The 23,027-nt window shown below is 38.5% G+C and overlaps 3 protein-coding genes across 3 annotated transcripts; 2 read left to right on the forward strand and 1 right to left on the reverse strand.

The window, feature by feature from the left end:
- The first annotated feature begins 3,025 nt into the window (after positions 1 to 3,025).
- mat2ab (methionine adenosyltransferase 2Ab) lies at positions 3,026 to 7,863 on the forward strand. The gene is made up of 9 exons (XM_008418596.2): positions 3,026 to 3,262; positions 3,815 to 3,892; positions 4,057 to 4,179; positions 4,261 to 4,373; positions 4,450 to 4,593; positions 4,747 to 4,965; positions 5,047 to 5,229; positions 5,351 to 5,484; positions 6,247 to 7,863. Exons 1-9 carry the CDS (start codon positions 3,169 to 3,171, stop codon positions 6,347 to 6,349), a joined length of 1,191 nt encoding a protein of 396 aa, XP_008416818.1. The 5' UTR covers positions 3,026 to 3,168; the 3' UTR covers positions 6,350 to 7,863.
- On the reverse strand, positions 7,252 to 17,103 carry lg9h2orf68 (linkage group 9 C2orf68 homolog). The gene is made up of 4 exons (XM_008418598.2): positions 16,862 to 17,103; positions 15,463 to 15,578; positions 15,231 to 15,376; positions 7,252 to 15,141 (listed from the first exon to the last, which is right to left on the reverse strand). The coding sequence occupies exons 1-4, from the start codon at positions 16,969 to 16,971 to the stop codon at positions 15,019 to 15,021; spliced, it is 495 nt and encodes a 164-aa protein (XP_008416820.1). The 5' UTR covers positions 16,972 to 17,103; the 3' UTR covers positions 7,252 to 15,018.
- usp39 (ubiquitin specific peptidase 39) lies at positions 16,819 to 22,991 on the forward strand. The gene is made up of 14 exons (XM_008418597.2): positions 16,819 to 16,925; positions 17,401 to 17,481; positions 17,802 to 17,880; positions 17,974 to 18,068; positions 18,138 to 18,274; positions 18,602 to 18,754; positions 18,833 to 19,058; positions 19,145 to 19,219; positions 19,413 to 19,480; positions 20,826 to 21,014; positions 21,141 to 21,283; positions 21,415 to 21,550; positions 21,981 to 22,067; positions 22,728 to 22,991. The coding sequence occupies exons 1-14, from the start codon at positions 16,907 to 16,909 to the stop codon at positions 22,776 to 22,778; spliced, it is 1,539 nt and encodes a 512-aa protein (XP_008416819.1). The 5' UTR covers positions 16,819 to 16,906; the 3' UTR covers positions 22,779 to 22,991.
- The last annotated feature ends 36 nt before the right edge of the window (positions 22,992 to 23,027 follow it).

Raw genomic sequence — 23,027 nt, forward strand, 5'->3', positions numbered from 1 at the left:
TTTTTTTTTTTTTTTTACAGTTTTATATGTTATCGTTGAAACCAGGCAAGCGTAAAAGAAAACCTGAAGGAGATTCCTCTTCCTGTAAGACCTTGAATAATATTAATGAATACAGACAATATGTCAAATCTGACTGAGTTTGGCTTGCTCTAAAGGATGGAAAAATCCTTCAGTTTTCCTGAAGTATCAAAGTCATTCCATTACACATAATGCTACTGTTTCAAATTTTTGTTTCCAAACTGAATTGGAAAACCATGCGTCATTTTTTTTTTATCACTTTGTGGTTATGGGATACTTTGAGTTGGTGTATCATAAAAAAACTCTACTAAAATGTATCAATGTTTGTGGTACTAAGACAAAAAGTGAAAAGGTCAGTTTTTGCATTTGTGAGTTAATGGTATTTCAGTTTTTATTATCGATAATATTTCTATGAATTTTTACGAACTAAACATGAGGGTCAAAATAAAAAGTTATACGCTGAGTCATACACAGATGTCGTTTAACTCTTCGTAGTTTCCAGGTTGCTTTGAAAGGATTTGGGTTAGAAACAGGTATGTGAAGTCTCCGTTTGTGAGTAAAAGTCAGTAAAGCGACATATTTCTATCAAGAGGTAAAAGAACCATACTTCTCAGAATTTTTGCTAAAATTAGAGGAGGCATTAGCTCTGTTATTGATCTACTATTTCCCTCTGACAGGTCATTCTGCTACTGACCTGCTATTTTAACCATCCAAGTAAATATGCAAGAGTAAACACAATTAGAGATCCTGCTGAGGGCAACATCCAGGACATCTTGCATCATGCTTTTCCACCCTTTGTAACAAGTGTCCGCAGTGCCTATTCATGCTGACTCTTCCTTTCTGATGCAACACTGCTCAGCGATTGACCTGCATGGTCTGGTGACACAAATAAAAACCATAAAACGCAGTAATAGTCAGAGGCTGAACTGAGTCAAATGATAAAGGCTGGCAGTAAAAGCAAGGATGTCACGTTAACAACCTTTTCCTCAACAAAACAGATTCAGTTTTATCTCCTTTAGTTTTCAGAACATAGACGGTGTTTATTATCACTGACTATGATCTGAATTATACATTTTAATCTTAACTCATCAATGGGGAAAAATAAAAAAAACATGTCATTGTTTTATTTGATAAAAGCAAAAATGTTCCGTACATAAAAGGCTGATATTCTCCAAATCAAATTTTGTTTTGGGGTTTTAGCCAAAGTAGCAGATTAAATTGATTAACTAAGTCCATCTCTGGGTTACTGTGGAGCAGCATGTTCACAAACATCACATTTAATCATATTACACAGGAAGGCCTAAAGCAGTAGATGTACATCTGAGCTTTTTAAGCATTAAATTATTTTTCAGATACAGTTTTCTCTGCGTATATTGTTCACCTGAAGGCCAGTTTTCACTCTGAAACCAAGTCAGACGTGATCACTGGCCAGGTTTATCTGGTTCTCTCACCAAAACCAGAATTTTCTGTGAGTGTCTTATCAGAGTGTAAATGACTTTAGGAAAATGACGTTTTACCTGTGTCATAAGTTTGTTCCAGTGATAAAACACCCCTAAATGCCACAATACTTGCTACAATTAAATTTGCAAAATTATTTGTTTATATACTTCTTGATTTAAATGCAAATTAATGTGTAAAAGTTCAATTATACTTTTTACTCAAAGTAAGATATTGTTTTTAAGCAGTTGATGTTTAAATTCTTTGTAAATTCTGGAAAAATTGAAGTCATGAAAAAGTCAACTCATGATTTGGCAAATTTACCTCATGACAGTGCACAATAAATTTGTGGCCATTTAAAACTGCAACATTCAAAATTCTTGAAGGAAAGCCATACTATCAGTGTCACATTTTTAATCAATTTAAGAATTTATGGATTTAAAAAAGCAAGATTTCTAAATGTTTACTTCTCCACTTTTTTGTACGCCTAATTTTTCTCTCAATTCATTTAGTAACATCATTGCAAACAATTAGACTAGAGTTTTGACAAAGTCCTTAAAAATACTCTGCGACCCATATTTTTGTGGTAAGTTCAGATTTCCAAGTATTATGCCATCAACTAAAGAGCCTTATTTACAATATAAATTGTTACTCAAAGTGGAGTCTTATTTAAATGTTTTTGTTGTTTCCATATGACAAGAATGACTTTTATCCAGAATGACTTGGCATACCAGTAATTAGGGTGACTCCCAGTTTATAAAGTATATCAGAGCACTGAGAGAGAAAACGAGAGGTAGAGATTATATCTCGATACCCAACGTTATACACTACACAGCATGTGAAGAATAAGCAGATTAATTCATTTTCATTGCTTACAATAGACAATAGGGGGCAATATACCAGTTTGAAAAAGACCAAATCACAATCATGATTCTTTTTGTCTAGGTACTGTATCTATTCAAGGCTTGGTTAACAGTTGTTAACTTTTAACTGTTGGGTAACACTTGACCAAGCACTGAACCACGTGAGATTCATTTTGAAGCATTATAAAAGTAAAATTGAAACATTGTGTGTGTGTGTGTGTGTGTGTGTGTGTGTGTGTGTGTGTGTGTGTGTGTGTGTGTGTGTGTGTGTGTGTGTGYGCGYGCGTGYGYGCGTGTGTGTGTGTGTGTGGAGAAGCAGACAAAGTATTTATACATGCAAAGTCACGTGGAATTTTGCTGATAAAAACATCACAAAATATCTTATTTTATTTATGAGCAGAATTTCAGACAAACTGAGATAAAATGACATTTAAACGGACCTCCGCTTATTCTGTATGATTTCACATTTCAAAAAGCCAGTATATTGATATAAATGCTCGCATACAAACGTGCGTACACTGGGAGCAAACTTGACTCTTGTTTCAAACGTAAAGTTGCGTAAGGCATGTGATTTTTTGTCAATTTCTGACCAAGCACCGCATTCCTGCTCGCAGTTGTGTGCTGCCTCCTGATAGGTTCAGCGACACGGACCGCCTCCTCTGACGTCAGGACGTCAGCCTTCACAGTATAAATAATGGAGCTCTGCGCCATGAGGCTCAGGTTTAAGGATCAAATACAGAGGCGCAGTAATTCCGTGCTCTGAAAAAACAGAAAAAAAGAGTTAATTTTATTGAAACGTGATACCTAGTCAGCGTAACATTTATATTACTTTGTAAAAGCAGCCGCAGCCATGATGAACGGAGAAATTAATGGTTTCCACAACTCCCTGATCGAAGAGGACTGCTTCTTGTTCACCTCAGAGTCGGTGGGAGAAGGACACCCCGGTAAGGCTCGACACGCCGGCCTTTTCTGCTTCACATACCAGGCAGTTTTACAGCATTGTTTTAAGGTTGTATCTTTTCTGCCTCCGTTTTTACACGGTACTTGCAATTTTGAGTGTCTGTCTTGCATAAAAAGCTGTAAATATTTAAGGCAATTCTTTCCAGCCTCGCGGCTGTCGCGGGCCAGTGCTCAGAGCACGCGCTGCTACAAGCTAATGCTAGCTAGCTCATAAAATGCTGAGTCCTTTAAAGATGTTTTCCACATTGTGGACATGACTGGACAGACAAAGGTTCTGGACGTATAATTTGATTTCAGTAAGCAGTGTTTAGCTTTGTGCCATAAGTAGGTTTATATCAAGGGTTGTTTCCGGTCTCGGTTTAGTTGCCCGCGCTGTCTCTTCCACCTCATGTACAGCTGCTGAAATGGCGACTGTAACACACACCGTGTCCCTTTTCTCCCCTTGCCTCAACCGTGACCAGACAGCATTATTACAAATTGTCTCTCTTCAGTCATCTGATGCAGATGTATATCTTTTTGTGACCTTTTTTCCCCAGATAAAATCTGTGATCAGATCAGTGATGCAATCCTGGATGCCCATCTCAAGCAGGACCCAGATGCCAAAATTGCATGTGGTAAGACATGCTTTATTTCTCTCATTATCATGACTGATGTATCTAAGATTTGCTTAAGACTAAAGCTCCTTTGTGCTAAATAGAGCAAATCGATGCAATAATTAATGGCTTTAAAGACTCAAAGGTGTATTTCTTATTCTTTTGGATTTGTCCTCCTAATGCAGAAACTGTTGCCAAGACCGGGATGATTCTGTTGGCAGGGGAAGTGACATCGCATGCTGTAGTGGATTATCAGAAAGTTGTGCGTGAAACCATCCGTCAAATTGGATATGATGACTCATCCAAAGGTGCAGCATTTATTTTGTTTTTTCTCCTTAAAGCTTTCTGTTTATACGTGGGGGCTTCATCTGCAACTGTTTTCTATACAGGCTTTGACTACAAGACCTGCAATGTTCTTGTGGCTCTGGAGCAGCAGTCTCCTGACATTGCTCAAGGTGTTCACATTGATCGGAGTCAAGAGGACGTTGGGGCAGGGGACCAGGTAAGAAGTCTGTGCAAGATTTAGTTTTTTCTCAAGTATTAAATGCTTAAAGCTCACAGTTGTTTTATTTGTGTAGGGTTTGATGTTCGGATATGCAACCGATGAGACTGATGAGTGCATGCCTCTTACAATTATCCTTGCCCACAAGCTGAATGCTAAAATGGCTGAACTGCGACGCAACGGCACACTCCCATGGCTCCGGCCAGACTCAAAGACGCAGGTAGAGTTCTCATAACATGAGCCTTTTGAGTATGCTCATCTAAAAATGTGAAATATTTGGTAAGGGGTGTTAAAAGTTGTTCCATCTTCTGGCTGATGCTTGTCATGGAAATTGATTTTGGAAGCTTTATATAATTAATTTGCCTTCTTGCAGGTTACTGTGCAGTACCGTCAAGACCGTGGCGCCATGCTCCCTGTGCGAGTGCACACCATTGTTATCTCTGTCCAGCACGATGAAGAAATTTGCCTGGAGGAGATGAGAGATGCACTGAAGGAGAAGGTTATTAAGGGTGTTGTTCCTTCTGTCTATCTGGATGATGACACCATTTACCATCTGCAGCCCAGTGGGCGATTCGTCATTGGAGGGCCCCAGGTACACATCGCATCATGTGACTTGAATTTAACTAGACATCCTGGAAGTTACTAACTGAGACACAACTGCTCTTCTCTACAGGGGGATGCCGGCCTGACTGGACGCAAAATCATTGTAGACACCTATGGCGGCTGGGGAGCCCATGGTGGTGGCGCGTTCTCTGGGAAGGATTACACAAAGGTGGACCGCTCTGCTGCCTACGCTGCACGCTGGGTGGCCAAGTCCCTGGTAAAGGCTGAACTGTGCCGAAGAGTGCTGGTGCAGGTAAGATGTGTTGCCAAAGTTTGCTGCTTCTCTCTTTAGAGTGAGGGGTTCCCAGAGGTTTCCGCCTGGTGTTTTGCGTGTTTTTTTATATGCTTGTTATAACATATGTGTGCTATATTAGGTATCCTATGCCATTGGAGTTGCCCATCCACTCTCCATTTCTATCTTCCACTACGGGACCTCCCAGAAGAGTGAGAGAGAACTGCTTGATATTGTGAGGAAGAACTTTGACCTTCGTCCCGGAGTCATTGTCAGGTAATATCAACCTCTGAGGCTTCATCAAACAGCTGTTCCTGGGCCTGCTAGGGAAAACAAAGTATAGGAATGGGCCAGTATTAAAATTTTGATTTAAGACAGTTTAGGGGTAATTTTTACACACTGAGAATAATTAGCATAATCTAATTGCTAATTGCATTTTTTTTTATTAGAAAATTGACAAGTATGTCTACAGCAGTTGAGATAGTAAAATATTTGATTCTTTGAGTATTCAGTCCCACAGAAGATTACTTTTTCTGCACTTTATAGAATTATAAAAGTATAACGAACAAAGATAAGTTTGCTAGTCAGGCTATCTGCTCTGGTATAGTCCAGTTTTCATGCTGCATCAGTTGTAGTCTCTAACAATATGCTGGCTTGACATGTGGTACATGTTTTGTTTCATCACAAGTATTAAATTTGAGTAGAAGTATTTTCAAACAAACATTTAGTCCGTCTTGTAATCAAGGGACAATGTTGTGACTAAATTTCATTGTTTTTCTGTATAATCTTTGATATTGCACATATAGATAGAAATCTTTTATTTTTGTAAAATGGACAAGTGTGGGTTTTATCTGCAAGCTGGAGCTTCTATCTGAGGGGTAAGTGTTTGAAGATCCATTTTTCCATTCAAGTATCGGCCAGTTTCTTCATCATGGGTCATAAGGCTCGACACTGGCATCTTTACCTTCATGTGTGAGAATCGGTGTGTTTCAGTTTGAGTATGCGATTGGTGCTAAATATTTTGATTATGTATTCCAGGGAGCTGGATCTGAAGAAACCCATTTATCAGAAGACTGCAGCCTATGGCCACTTTGGCCGAGACTCCTTCCCATGGGAGGTGCCCAAAAAGCTCAAATACTAAACCTGTTAAGCTTTTCCCCCCAGGCTTGTTGGTGTATACTACAGAGAAGCCTCCAAGGTTCCAGGGGTGAAATGCACTTCTTTCTTTCCTCTCTCCTCCCCTCACTCTCACACAAATGACACATGACTCCCTGCTTCACTTGATTGTCTTGTTACTGTTTTCTGATGGCTGCACAGATGTGCAGGGTTCTAGGAGACACGCCTCAGAAACTTGGTGTTTTAAAGGATAGGATGGGTTCCATGAACTCATGCGTCGTAGTTCTTTGTGTTCTCCTGTCTTGATGTTCCTTCGCTTTCTCGTTGTGATAGTTGCTGAGTAGCTGCATTCATTCGTTCTCCTTTGGCATTCCATTCTCGTCAGTACCGTGAGTCTTCAGTGTGATGTCACTGTGGTAGCATATCTGGCAATATGCGCTACCCTTAAGTTTCTGGTGCTACTGAATGTAAGGAGCCTGCATGACATCTAAACTTGCTTTGATGCCTAATTTAACTGATGGAGAGCCTTCACCTGACACGATCCCCTTTCAGTTCAGCTTCTTTAACATTCCTCCTCTTCAGTTTTTGACACTTATGCCTGATCTGGTGTTTGTTTAACTATATTCACTCATCTTTGTGGAGGATCCTGGAATAGCACAATTAAAATGAAAGGGTTGTTACTGTTGTCACTAAAATGCTATGCATTGCAGGCTATGGGGAAAGCCAACTCCTAATCATACAGGCTCAAAAGAGCATAAGGCCTCAAATTCCCCCACAGACCTTTGCTGTTTTCTGACGTAATACAGAAAAGTCAGAAGCTGCTATGTCACTGCTTTGGTCTGCAGAGGGTATCGGATATACTTGATAGGTATTGGGAAAAAGTAACTTGTTTATGCATTGAAATTCAATTTTAACAGTTTTTTTTTAATGGATCCCTTGTTTTTTTCATGGTTTCAAAGTGGCTAAATATTCTTGTACTCCTTGAGTTTATTGATGGCAGGTGTAGCTACAGAGAAACCTGTTTCCCATCTTTAGCTCAACGGGGCGTGGTTTTTGCTGCAGTCTTATTGACCAGGAAATACAAACCTCAACACTATTTATTTGTTCTCTGAAACTCAGCGTGGATACAGAGAAGCTGATGTTTCAGAAGGCAGCTTTAAACAGACTTGGAATTACTGACTTGTGAATTATTTTTGACTTGATCATTTCAGTGTTTGGCTTGAGGTCCCAGAGTGTTGTACAGAAAAGCTTTGGTCTGCCTCGATGCGTCACTGGCAACTGTAAATGACTTACAGCTTATTTTTATTTCTGGATTACAGAACTTATTTTTTTAGGTGGGTTAGTTTAGAAATCCCGTTAAACTACCAGGTGCGATTCTTTGGCTCTTGCCTATCCTCATTAATGTGGTGGCCTCATTTGGCTGGTGTGGTACAGAGAAATCAGCCTTGTTTACATGGCCATCACATGATCTGGATAGACTAAAGGTTTTGGTTTTGTTCCCTTTTGCCACTTGGTGGTCATCCCAATGGATACAGTAAGTGTAAGAGTGCCTTTCTTTTTCTTTTTCCTCCACCCACTCTAATTTGCTTTTTCCCTTCACACCAACATGCATCCAACTTCCAGAGAAACAAGTAGCTCGTACTGTAATGTGCTCCATGTCCAAATTGGGTAGTTCCCTGATGCTCTGTAATAAAAAAAGCTATCCATCTTAAAAACTCGTGTCTGTTATTTTGTGTTTTAAGAGAAGTGTGGACATTTTTTTTAAACATTTCTGATTAAATACTGGTTTCAGTTTTGAAATGCATAAGAACTGGGTTTAAGCTTGTTGCAAGCAAGTGTTTATTACAATAAAATGAGATGAATTGAGTACAAAAGTTATACAGGAAACAAAAAATTGTTTCAGCAATAAATGATTGCATTATGTTCATGGTCCTCATGGCATTATAATATAGCTTATTTCCCCACATGAAGTAAGGACTATCTGAAAGTTATTTTAAAAGGATGAGATGTTTTAAATGGCTGTGTGACAGGATACATGAGCCACTAAAGCAATTTGTAGCAGTTGATGATGTAACATCAAGTAATTGCTGTTGCATTAAACCATAAACCAATCTCAGGATCAGTCTTCAGCTAAATGAAATGAGACCATCCCTAATTAGTCTCCAGAAAATTTCAGACATCAAAATGTACTGTAACCCCACCCTAATTATCCACACCCCTGTTACATCAGTGTAAACATCAGTGATGTTTACATCTGATGAACTGGTTTTTCTTTAATTACTGTAAGTGAAGTTAACAATTTAGAGTAACTTCACCAGTAGGAGTGACGCCTATTCAAGTCGGTGTCCTGATTTGAATGGGACCCATGGATGGAGTAAAGCATTAGGGCTATGGTAAAGAGCTCCTCCATCCTCTGGAGTTGGAGTTTATCAATAAAGATAAGAGCAAAAATACCAGTGGAAACCTGCAAAAAAAAAAAAAAAAGACGGTTTGGATTTCTGTCATTTTACAGAGTTTTCATCAAGAATTTTATAAAATATTGTAACTTGAAATAAAGCGCTTTATACTTTTTAAGTTATGCTTTTCTCATTTAATATAAGAAGCTGACCTTTTGGTTGAGTTATTTTAATTAAAACTGCCAGGGATATGAATAACTTGCTTTAAGATGTTGCTGCTGAGCATCTCAACGCTAGATGCAAATAAACCTTTTAGCTCAAGATGTATTGACACATCAGTGGCATGAGTGATTAAATGCTGAAAGGTATCCTGCTGAGTCCATTGCACTTTACCTGTTAACCATTTGATTACATTCTGTACCTGCAATTAAGTCATACACCTACATTTCGTACAAAAAACATGTATAAACATTTACCACATTCAGTTATTTTCACAGCTACTTAAAAGTTGGTTACCTTTGAATACAAAAAAAATTTTATGAACTGAATAAAATTGATCCAAAACATTTTCCATGGAAGCAACTGTACAGGAAGTTGACTGTACAAATAAAACAATAATGCTTTAACCTATGCGTTTGTAGACATGAAGAGGATCACTACACTATATTTATCTGCATGATGTGGTTGTCAAAACTTGCAGATTTGACGAACATCTGACATGCTCATTGATGATGAGTAAAGATTTTTCCAGTGATCATAAGATCACATTATCGGTGCAGATCAATATATTTGAGATCAATACAGCCTGAATACCATTGAAAATTATCTTCTCAAAAACTCAACTGTTCTTAGAAAATGTTTGGCACAAGTGTCTGATCTATAATTCAGTACATCACTAAGAAAAACTCATGAGTTTAACTTTGGCTCCATTGCAAACTGTAAATTTTTCTTAAAATTTAAACACCAGCCAAGATCCAAACTCATAAAACAAGATAAGCTAGCAGTGGTCAGTAGCAGGTTTTCCAAATGTATTAAAAGGGCAGACATATCATTTGCTGTCCCAGCGGGGAAATTCAAGCAGCAAAATAATGTAACTGTTCAACTGAGTTGGGCAATTTAAAGAAAAAAACCGCAGCGCAAACTGGAGCTACATAATATTAACACAACAGTGCAGTACTTTTATTTATTTATTTTTTAAAGAATTTCTTCTAAACCTGTGTTTTCTATTTAGTCAATTTTTGTCATTTCTGGTGGATTGCTTCACTGGAGTTATATTTTTGTCCTGACTTTCTCAGGAAATGAGTACCTATGTAACAGTAAAAGTTGTTATCAAGACAACTGGCATGAAAATCTGTCATGACATGTTTAAATGAAGTGAGTAGAAGAGTCTCTGTTATTGACAACTGTGCTCTGAAACAAGTTTGAGCTGGTCCCAGTAACCACTGATCGCCCAGGGCACGAACAAAGATAACCGTTGTGGCAAACACGTCAGGGGAAAAGTGAGCTTTGGGAAAATATCTTAAAATGAAGTTTCTCCACACAACCAGTAGAGAAAATACTTGTTTTGAATTGATATTTTAAACACTTGCAGAACTTCTTCAAGTCAGTTCTTGGCATTGACTTGTAGAGGAAACGATTAGGTAACTCTTGGAGGTTGTCAAGAGTTACAACATAAAAGTTTTGTTTCAACCACAAACTTTTATGTATATTTTGGGGTATTTTATGTGATAGATCAACAAAAAAAAATCACATAATAAAGTACATAAAGAATTGTTAGGACTGCAAGTATTTTGTCTTTACAAGCTTTGGACATGCAGAGGCATTTTTGCACGTGCTTATCACAGTAAAAGGGAGGTGAATAAAAATGCATGGACAATTTTCCACGATTGTAAAATATTTTGAAAAGACATTTAGTACTTTGTACTGCAAATAAAAGCCAGGCGTTAAAGTTTGTGGTTTTAACATGACAAAACTTTAACGGATACAAAAACTCCAGCAAAGTACGCCACACTGCCACATGTACGGTACACGAAGCGGTTTGGTAGACGTGCTCCTGTTGCACCATGAAGGACAGTTACAGCAGGGGTGCATTTTCATTCCCACCGGCTCAGTCTGATGTCTATATTTAACTGATACTGATGGCTTGGCTGGCGTGTCGCCCTTACAGAACCAAAATGGACAACATTCCTCACCACTACAAGAGCTCCACTGATACACGCTCCCAGCTGAAACACTCTGGGTGTGATAGTTTATCATGAGCTTTGTGGTAAAGCCTTAACAAGGGGAGCACTGATAAAGATCCGGCTCTTTTACTCTCACTCCGGTTGATCTTTAATACACATGAAGGCTTTCAGACAGCTATCTGTGTGTAATTCATCTATGTTACGTGTCTCCATTAGTGATAAAGTTCTTGAAATAAATTGATTTTTGAGTAATATTCTAATTTATTAAGGAGAAGGGAACATACTATGATCTGCTCTGTAACCTCAAGAGAAAACACTGAGAACTTTCCCACAACAAAGTGGGCACCACTTGCAGTATCCTCACACGCCAAGACCAAACAACCCGTTGTGAAAGCCAGATAAAATGACACTGAGGTTAAAAACTACTGCGGACTCGAGAGATAACATCTCCTGATATGTGTGCTATTCCCCACACGCAATGCAGCAGATTGAATGTGGAGGGCAGAAGGTTGCCTGTTAAGCTGAGGTCAGTGGGATTTATTACACAGATTAGGTGACAGCTGATGCAATACCACCGGAGCTTGCTGCTACTCTATTGTATTTTTTGGGGCAGGAAACTAAAAGCAAACTCGTAGTTTACTCCTCTAATGTTTGGCACAGAGAGAAAAAAAAATCACATGACTTCAAGTTTTGGCTAGTTTGTTAAAGCAGCAGTTTTAAAATTGAGATGTGGTCATTTGAAAGGGAGCAAAATCTGTTGACCCTATTATTTCCTAGTGTACATCATACATTCACATCTGTCAGGTGCTAAAGATAGCAGATTTGATCTGATTCAAATGATTGTTTACACTGTTGAAGCACTTGGTTTGCTCTTGAGTTTGCAACCATCCTTTCAAGGACTTTACTATTCCAAATTCTAAGTGAAGGTTGAGTGGAAGGAAAAAGTGTGGCTGAAAAAAAGGCGCACAAAAAACATGTGTAATCACAGCTTTGAAGATTTTGAAGTAAAGGTCAAGTCGAGGATGACCCAAATATGTTGCTGTTGAATAAACCAAGACTTCTTAAACACTGCAGCTGATCATCTTCATACTGTGACATATTGATGCAATAATTAAAGCAAAAGGAGCCATAACCATTTATTGAGTGCAGTTCTTTACTAAAAATCCCCTCTTTTAAGTAATTTCCTAATTATTTGAAAAAGAAAATTGGTTTTTATTGAGTGGAAGCCTTGATCATCAAATTTGACCAAAGCAAGCACTAAATGTGTAACAAATCTACAAAGAAGTTTTACTTATAAAGTACGATTACTTAAAACGTTTACCTTTGCATCGAAATTCATTTTATTAAGATAACGCAACAAATTAACCACCAAAAAGGTTACACCAGGAAGAGAGCAAAATGTACAGTGATTTGCTAGAGGGGCATGTTTCACGTTTTAACAAACACTTTGACACATTGTTTCGTGAAGCTCCATTTTGCGTAACAAGACAAGTGCTTTGATGTCGGTTGTGAATCGCCTTTCTTGTACGATGTTAAACTGGCAGTCAATGAGAATTGGTGATGTGTGATTGGGTTATTTTCAACCAAGTGAGAAGCTGCAAAACTGCGAATGATTAGGTGAGAGCAGAGAACATGTGACTGAGCCTAAGTTCAGTCACAGTCTAAGTTCAGTCACGTGCAGAAGGAGGAATGAAAAGTGAACCGGAGAAGGGCGTCAACGGTCCAACGGGGGAGTGTGGCTGATGCACCAATGGCTTCGCAGACCCCACTTCTCTTGCTATGGGAAGGCTTTACATAACATATCCTGACAGACCACAGGGCAATAGGATGAAGTTTGCATATTTTCAGGTATTAATGAAACAATGAGTTAATCTTCCTCCACAGTCTGAATCAACGCTGCCAGAAAGTAAAATCAGCTTTGTGTTTTTCCAGTGTTCCAGTGTAGTGGAACTCTCTACGTTCACTTATTTAAGCTGTTTTCCATTTGCTGTTCTTTTTTTTTTTTGTAAACACAGTTTTATTAGTTTTGTGTTTCAACAAACAAATAAAAGAACATAGATCTGTGCATCATGCTGTGCATCACATTGCCTAAGTGGAGAATGAGTAAAAGGGAACAAAAAGTGTCTTCAATGGTGTTGTGCTTTACTTACTGTCATTATGGTCACCAGACATTTACATATCTGACAATAAGACAGTCAGATATGTCTTATTGTCATGGTGATAGAAAAAGGCATAGCAACACAGAAGGAGGATGTTCATTGGTGAGACTGACCACTTAATTAGATTCTGTCCCCTCTTCACATTTGCTCTTCTAATTTAAAAACAGTTATGCTGGTTACACGTTTTCGGCAGGTGACTTACTGTTCTGCTTAACAACACGTGTTTAAAGAGAAACTACGTGAGTAACTGATTGGAGACAAGTCTTATATGATGTACCTGACTGGTTTCAGCTTGTTGGATCTGGCACAGATCAAAATCGGAAACAAACATTAATCACTCTGTGTAAAAGGTCCAAACGGAGTGAAAACATTATCACCCCACTGTTTCTGTTCATCTAGGGATAAAGTTCACACATAGATCTGGTTAAAATGTCCATGTGGACGGTAAAATACAAGGAAACCTATTAATAACTTTTTGAACTTTGACCTGAACTTGATTACTCTGAATTGTCACAGTAGAATGTTTCATAATTTGTGCATATTGCTTAGCAAAGAACAATAAATGGATGGTTTGATGTTTTATTTTTTTTTTGTTGCAAGTAAAGATCTGTAGTGTGCAATAAGATTTAACTCCTCTGTCAATACATTGTAGATCCACCTTTCACCGCTGAAATGTTTGCAATATGTATTAAGCTGAATAGACAGAAATGTTTGCCCGTTTTTCTTTATAAAACATTTCAAATGACTGAAGAAAAGTAATTTTTAATATCACAGGCTCTAAATTGAACTTAGGTTTGGACTTTGACTGGGCCATTCACATGCCTTGCTGAATTATTCCGTTGTTGCTCTGTTTGAACGATTGGTGTTGATGCAGATCCTTCCTTAGGACCAGGATTAAAAAAATCATAAAATATGACAAATCTTTGTCCTTCATCTTTCTGTTTGTTTGCTAATGTTCCCTCATAGAACATCTGGGTTCATACTGAGATCATAACACACAAGAGTTACTAATCAGGAGTCTCCAAAATTTGTTAAAAGATTTATTCAGAGGTGTTGGAGTAAAGGTGGATTTTTAGATTGAAACAATCTAAAAGCCATCACCTTTACTCTACATTTTATTTACAATTTCTAGTGAAAAGAAATGTATTCTTCAACCAAGACCTAGAGATCAAAAATTAGACTAGCAATTATAGAAATAGTTTGAGACAATATAGAAGAAGCAGGATAGTATTAAAACTGACAGTTGCTGCCACCTGCTGAGGATTTCATGTAAGTCGTTTAACTCAGAACATTTCTTTAGTCAGAGCTTATGTTTCTCAGAAGGAAACCTGCAAAAATGTCACCTCGACAAAATGAATGCAGAGTCACAGCTAAGGGCGGGCGAGTCAATAACGGGGGACATTATCCTGACTCTACTGGAAAACTATATATGGCTTTTAAGCAAATGTAATCTTTTATTTAAAAAAAACAAAATTCAGCTGTCAAAATGTGTCATAGTATCAAAAATAATGGTATTTTCACAACTCATAATAAATAACACAACTGGAAACTACAAAACAGAGTTGCCACCTAAACACAAAGCTGTGGCCGCCACTAAACAAGACAAACTTCTCATTTTCACAGCACAGAACCAAGACGTCGCTTGTACACCGATGCTCCATGACAACTATCTTTTCTTTCTTTTTTTCTTACTGGTACAAAACAAAAAAAGTAGATGCTTGTAAACAAATAAAACCAAGAACATGTTCATTTGATAATCATGTAAACCTAATGGAGTCATAAGTGCTTTTCCTTCTCCTTCTTAACCAACACATGGCCTGTCTTCAGGTCACCTCTGCCAAGTGTCACTGCAAATGACAGCGGGATCCTCTTTGTGCTCAAACCACACAAAAGCAGGAGCACAAAACTGTGACTGTAACAGCTTTGTTTTTGAAATCTGCTACTTGTGGATCCCCATCACCGGTTGTCTCGTCTTTTATCTATTTCCTTTCGAATTCGAACCTCCAGAGCTGCTCTCATTGCGGCGTCCAAGACGTTCTTCTCTGAAACACGCTCCACCACCTTCTCAGGCTTATCCTCCTTAACAAAGACAGAGAGAGCAGGAGAAAATTTAATCCAAAGCAACAAGTAAAGCGACATACTTTCAGGCAAAAGAAACAAGTGTTCACCTTGTGCACCAAGAAAGAAGTGACGACTCCAGAGTCCTCCTGATAGTCGAGCCAGAAGAGTTCTGTCCTGTGGATTTCAGTCTCTGTGCTTGACCCACTCTCGTTCCACTCTTCGGGGTCAGCACCGGTTTCTGGTTCTGAGCCACCTGGAAAATAATCAAAAAACCGTTTTAGCCTTTCTCTGGGTGTAGTCACCATCAAACCCTGAAAAACCCCCCCACAGATTACTTACGCCTTTGTCTCGGATGGTACACCTGGATGTCGGGTCGACGAGGTCTTCTTGGGGTTGTTGTGTGCCTCCGCCGCTGAAGCTCTTTAGCCTGTTTTACTTCTTTATCATAGTCATCTCTTAACACAACAAAGACATGGACAATGTTAACTGCATGACTGATCAAAATTAAAACAAGTAAGTGTTTCATTCAGTAAATTAAACTTGTCTTCCTTGCGTAAATCCTTCTTTACACAATTATTTAATTTTAGTGGGACTGGTAATGTATTGCTATTTTTAACAGTGTTGCTGGGAAATTAAATCAGCATCCTTACAAACCTCCTCAGGAGTAGGAAGAACTGTGTACTGTAATAACCCGTGGTAGATGACTGCTCTGACCTTGTAAAAACAACAGTGGACCAACAAAGATGACATGTTTCATCTGTTGAAAATGTCACTGACGTTTCCATCAATGACTATGGAAATATCACTGATCCCTATATTAGGTGCCTCTTCGCTGTTCCTCCAAACACTGGGACTAAAACACAAAATTCTCAAAAAAAAAAAAAAGGATTCTGGACCACTGAGCAACAGTTGAGTCATTTATCTCCTTAGTCAGGGTAAGATGCTTCAGATATCGTCTCTAGTTCAGAAAGAACTAGCACAAGGACTGTGACATTTGTAGCCCACGTCCCAGATAAGTCTGTGAAAGCTGGCTTTTGTAGCACTGGCTGCAATTCAAACACTGTGAATCCCCCCAAACGATTGAATGTTTTTATTTTCTTTTTTCAGCAATCCTCCTACAAACACATTTATCTCTGTGGAATGAAACCTGCGGATACTTTTTCCTTGCACTGAACTTTCTATTAAAAGTTTTCAGTAAATTGTTCTGTGAGCAGTCAGCTTCTTTCGGTGTCTGACCCTTCCCCGTGATTGTCTAAGTCTAGGACATGACATAGCATTTCTGTATTAGTAATATGCTTATGGTCTTATGTAAAATTCAAATTTTCGTAAAATGTGAATCCTATGTTTATTAGCTGTGTTAAATAGTCATCAACGTTAAAAGGACTTGTGGAATAGACCACTGTGTGTAATGACTCTTTAAAACATCAGTTTCACATTTTAAAAATGCTGAAATGAATAAACATATTGCTTAAAGTTTTCTAATTTAGTATTCTAAGCACACGAACCATTCAAATCCACATAATTTATACGCCTGTAGTTTTACACCTTTTGTCTTGAATCCGCAAGGCCTGCTCAGGCTTCCTTTGTTGTAGTTTGTTTTACATGTTAAACCTTTTGTTTTCAACCACTGGACTTTCCTATTATCTTTAACCTTCAATGTCAGAAGGGAGGTTATTGTTACCCTGGAAGTACATATCGTGAACAATTAGCATTAGCTAACAGTGTTTGAGGAAATTACCTAGCAATTTGGTTCCTGCGGATATGGTGAAGGAAGCCATGGTTCATGTCCAAACGACCACCGGGTTTGTATTTCAACTCATGCACTCCTTCGTCTCTTAAAATATCCATTTTGTCAAATAGTTTTAATATGAAATGTAGTATTTATAACGTAATTATCACAAGAAATTTCAATCAAAGCTCTGACAAAAGCTAACCAAGCTAGCTACCCAGAAATTGTTGTCCAATTATACCCTTCCCAGAGTTCACATAGACTGCAAACTAATACTAAAATACCCCCCCCCCCCTGTAAAATTACCTATATCATTTAATATTAAATACAAAACAATATAGTAGTAGTATAAATAACTAAATAGTTTTGGTTCTGATACAACAACACAGTTAAACGTCAGCATAAAAAATATTTTAACACCGGGTTAGGTTTTTGTTAGCTCTTCCTGAGAGCTACGACACATAGCCGCCGCGAGTTTCGAGGTGCTTGGATTAAACCCATTCATGTGTCCCAATTAACTTCATCCTTTGTGTTTATGTGATATTAAGGCAGCAGAATAACGTATGAGATGATTTCTTTGAAGCGCGAGAGAGATAATGAGGAGGATGACGACGATCACGAAGACGGGGGTTAGTTTGTTTACTTCTAACGTTGGCGCAACGTTTGTTAGCCATCAGCTAAATGGATAGCTAGAGATAAAATATTAGTTGGATTATATGTACTGTTTGGTTCAGTCGGACGCTGGAGACATTGTAGATATTATGAATGTCTAATATGAAGATGAACGTTTTAAAAACACCTTTTTTTATATATGTAGTTATGCAGTTAGACTTAAAAACTTTGTTAGCTAGCATGTTTAGCTAGCTGAGTTGTAGCGAAATGCATAGAAAGTTCAGTGACTTTGTAAAAAAAAAAAAAAAACATTTTTGACGAAGAATCTATTTTTCAGTTGCTGCCAAAAGAGGCCGAGGACGTGTAGGAGAAGACCGTAGAAGCCGCCACTGTCCTTATCTTGACACCATAAACAGGCAAGACTGAGTTTAATGAGCACAACCGCTAGCCCTCCATGCTAGTTCGCTCCATCCTTCGCCAACATCGATTCCTCTCCGTTTATCCTTTAGGAGTGTGCTGGATTTTGACTTCGAGAAGCTCTGCTCTATCTCCCTTTCACACATCAACGTGTATGCTTGTCTCGTGTGTGGGAAATACTTTCAAGGTAAACGATATGAACTGGACCTTACCTGCAGGGACAGAGCATTTGGACTGACTTGTGTTTTTCTTGCAGGCAGAGGTCAGAAGTCTCATGCATATACCCACAGTGTACAGTTTAGCCATCACGTGTTCCTCAACCTGCATACCCTCAAGTTCTACTGTCTGCCAGATAACTATGAGATCATTGACTCGTCCCTCGAGGACATTACGGTGAGTGAAGTTATACCATATCATTTTGATTCTATGAGAACCATCACTTCCATCCATCACAATTAGCAAGAATCATAACCCTGACTCCATTGTCTCCCACCCTGGTTTTTGACCATATGACCAGATATAAATTTTGAGGCATGGCAAAAACAAAAGAGTGTTTCCCAGCATCTTATGAACAGGACAGGTTCCTGTGGACTATTGACTCTGCTTGTCAGAAATTGACCTGTTAGGGGTCTCTTTAAATTAATTGTAGTATCTGTTCAATTTGTTGTTTTTCCTCATTTATTATTTTGCTTAACTAATTTTCCACCTTCTCTCCACCAGTATGTACTGAAGCCAACTTTCACCAAGCAGCACATTGCAGCATTAGACAAGCACGGTAAGCTGTACAGAGCCTACGATGGAACAACTTACCTGCCAGGCATTGTGGGGCTCAACAACATCAAAGCCAACGACTACGCCAACGCGGTGCTACAGGTATTGATGTGCGACTCTCTAGATTTTAACGCTGGGATAATATCAAGTAATATAAAAAGTTTATATTTATCTCTCTAGGCTTTTTCAAACGTTCCACCTTTGCGAAACTACTTCCTGGAGGAGGAAAACTACATGGGGATCCGCAGACCACCGGGGGACATCATGTTCCTCCTGGTCCAGAGGTTTGGGGAGCTGATGCGCAAACTTTGGAATCCGAGAAACTTTAAGGCGCACGTGTCCCCACACGAGATGCTGCAGGCTGTCGTGCTGTGCAGCAAGAAAACCTTTCAAATTACTAAGCAGGGTATTTAATCTGTATTCAACCTAGCTTCTAATACCTGTTGGTTTTGGGGATAAGGTTGTTTTGCTGATGTTTTTTATTGCGTACAGGTGATGCTGTAGACTTCATGACGTGGTTCTTGAATGCCCTGCATGGAGCTCTTGGAGGCACAAAGAAGAAGTCATGTGAGTAGGAGACGATTCAGAAGATTTTTGGCACCATGTCGATGTTTTACAACTCCTGCTGGAAACTGACTGTGCTGTACGTTGTAATAAAAAATAAATCAAATGCATTAATGGTGAAGTTACTGTAGTTTTTCTTAAGAAAACGTTGTACTTTGAGTGTTCTATAAGCTGTTTCTCTATTCTGTCCTAACAGCAATCATCACAAAAGTTTTTCAAGGCTCCATGCGAATCTTCTCCAAGAAACTTCCACACCCAGATTTGGTATGTTTGCAGTAGTATTTGAGTTATTTAAATATCATCTTCTTAAAATGGAAACAATAACTAAGTGATTATTTATGCTAGAGGTGTGCCGATCGATCGGTCACCGATCATAATCGGGCCGATTTTTGTGAAAAAGTGCATGATCGGTGATCGGCGATCGTTGGCTCTTGTTGCCGATGCCGATCACCTGCATCTCATTTCGCAGCCTGCCTGTGCAGCTGGTCTCCTCTTTCCTTCACACTGCGCAAACATGCAGCAACAAATCCTAAGCAATGTGGAACTATAACGCACTGAGTGAATGGGGAAGTTTGCGTGTTGCGGCGGAAAATTGAAGCACGTCAAAATGCATCAACACGACGAAGCTAATACGACATAAAAACAATGCCATACTTGACGGAGTTTGGYTACATCRAGGCTCACTGCAGTAAAAAAGACATATGGARGATCAGATAGCAGGTAAAGCAGCGCACAGCTACAAACACTCACCGGATTAGCATGACGGTCAGAAAGCTAAACAAATAACCCGCAAATTTATTTAAGTCTTCGAGCTGCGATGTAAGACGCTGGTTCTGCTCTCGCTGTTGAACTGCTGCTACGCGCTACAGGTAGTAATATTTTACAGACGGAGCGCCGCTTCTGCTCCACCTGGTAGTGACTCTCACACCGAACCTCTGCTTAAAGCTGCAGCATCTAACTGTAAATTTTACATGCGTATTAAAACTTTCGCTGTCCTAACATGAGACAAATAATCTCTAAAAAAATAATCAATCTCCTCCCTGCTCTGCATAATTACTCCGCTCAGTCAGAAACACCCACTCAGTACTAGCAGTAATCAGCTAGCTGCCATGCTAACAGGAAGTTTTCATTCAGTAACTCAGGATTGTTTATTGTAATGGAACCTGTATTTGCCTTTGAATGTTAAGTTTTATACTTGAATTTCTTTGGCAATGTTGAGAGGCTTTATTTTGGCTCTTTGCATTATTTAGCCTCTTCAGAGCCTTCATATGTTTTCAGTCTGTTAAAGATRGYATTACCGATAGCAGTACAATTTGCAGAATGCCTGTTTTGTTTAGTTTTCTTCTTGGAAAAAGTTATTAAAAACAAGTTTTTGTCTAAACTAAGGTGAATTCATGGTTCCTTTTTCCACATAATGTAACCGGTAGTGTTTATGATAAAAATAAAAAAATAATGTGATCGTATCGGTGATCGGCCCTCATGGGTGATTGGTATCGGCAGGAAAAAGCCTGATCTGCACATCTCTAATTTATACTAACTTACATTTTTGTTAATTACCAGTGTAAACATGAGTTAAATTGTTTGCTTTGCATTTTTCAAAACTTCACAGCTACCTGAAGAAAAAGAGGCGCTGCTTCTCACAGAGGAGTACCAGGAGCAGATGTCAGAGTCCACCTTTCTGTTCCTGACCCTTGACCTCCCGACAGCTCCTCTCTACAAAGATGAAAAGGAGCAGTTGATTATCCCTCAGGTTCCTCTCTTCAACATCCTCGGTAAATTCAACGGCAACACTGAAAAGGTACGCAATGTAATGCCCTCATTTATAATAAAGAAAAGCTTTACTTTTTACTATTAATGCTGCAAGCATGTCTAATTACATTAAACACTAATGCTAAGAATGTAACCCTTTGCACTTTGCATTCAGGAGTACAAAACCTACAAAGAGAATTTCCTCAAACGGTTCCAGCTGACCAAGTTGCCACCTTACCTCATCTTTTGCATCAAAAGATTCACCAAGAACAACTTCTTTGTGGAAAAAAACCCAACAATTGTCAACTTCCCAATCACGTACGTTAGTAAAAAAAAAAATCGGGACAAAACATGTACTTGTTTTTTTTTCCCCCAATAAGTCGAACATATATTTTCTTTTTAGAGCAAATATGAACCTATTAATGCTGACATTTGAATTTCTCCCGCAGCAACGTAGACCTTTCTGAGTACCTCACAGAGGAAGCTCAAGCTACAGAGAAGAATACTTCCTATGACCTTGTTGCAAACATTGTGCACGATGGAAAACCAACTGAGGGGTCCTACAGAATACATGTCCTGCATCATGTAAGTTGTTGCTATTTACATTTAACATTACTGGCCGAAATTAAGGGAAAAATATTTTTGTATATTGTTCCTCGTCTTTCTAAAGATGCTAATCTTTAGTTGAGGGGCAGATAATGACTGGATGGATGGATGTTCTTTTTTTTTTCCACTGCTTGAGTAAATTCTCATCATAAACCTCGGCTTGGAAGTTCTTGTTTTTGCAGCTGTGAAGGATCATAGGAGGACAATAAAATAGCAAAACATGTTTTTAAAATTACATCCTCTCTCTCTTTAGTGACTATTTGCTAAAGGGTTGCATTGGAAAAATGTTTTTATTCAGGAAGAGTTTGATGGAGGATTTCTGCAAATTCACAGTAATACTACTTTACCAAAATAATTTTTCATGACTGTGTGTGTAACGCTGTGTGTGTGTGTGTGTGTGTGTGACCAGGGGACGGGGAAGTGGTATGAGATGCAAGACCTGCAGGTGATTGACATTCTCCCCCAGATGATCACATTGTCAGAGGCCTACATCCAGGTCAGTCTGACACATTTATCTGTTAATTGTGTGTTTGAAAAATCGTGACGTTACCATAGACTCAAAGAAGAAAGAGAAGAAATTTTATAACAAAATCTGCAGCTTCCAAAAGCATGAACTGGATCTTTGTGTACAAATATTGTATTAAAACATTGAGAAATGGCTGTTGCTCAACTGGAATTACAGCTGTGGAGGCTCTGAACATACGAGAATTTTTTTAAAAATAAATAAAAAAAAAGGCTTAAATTTGTTTTATTTTTCTGATTTGGGGATAAACCATGTAGAATTTATTACAAAATATAGTAAACATCTGATTAATAAAGTAGTAGTAATCACGTGCTTTTGGCAAGAATACTATGTTTCCTGCCTGATTCACCTGATTCGTTTATTTCAATCAGGAGCAGTGCGGAAAAAACATTTATAAAAGATGGTTTAGCAGAAGATTTAGCTTAAGCTTGACTAGCTAGCAAGACACGACTGTTTGATAAAACAGTCGTAAATTATCTCTGCGATATATTAATATGTCCTCTAAAGGTTTCCGCTGAGCCTCCTTAGGTATTAAAAAAAAAAAAAAATACTATGTACAACAACAGTGCAGGTGTAAAGTAAAACCGCAAATTTCTTTGCTGATAACTTATTTTTTCCCCTAATTTCTAACAGATTTGGAAAAGACAAGAGAGCAGCGACACAAACAACCACAGGGGGGTGTAAGTGAGGCACTCGCAGTGTTAGTTTTGTAATCATTTTGGGAATCTGCTAAATATTTAAGCGACCGGAGAAGAAAAAAAAAGAATAAAGTGGCAGAAGAACACGAGGACATTCTTCGAAGACACGATGAAAAGAAATGTTAAAACCTCCGTGTTCCTTTGTACTGTTTTATGTTTTTACTATGTGGATGTTTCTTAATAAACCAGCTCCAAGATGTGTGTCTGTGTGTAAATTAATGGAGTGTAATAACAC

Source organism: Poecilia reticulata, linkage group LG9 (genome assembly GCF_000633615.1).
Source record: "Poecilia reticulata strain Guanapo linkage group LG9, Guppy_female_1.0+MT, whole genome shotgun sequence".
Classification (NCBI taxonomy): domain Eukaryota; kingdom Metazoa; phylum Chordata; class Actinopteri; order Cyprinodontiformes; family Poeciliidae; genus Poecilia; species Poecilia reticulata.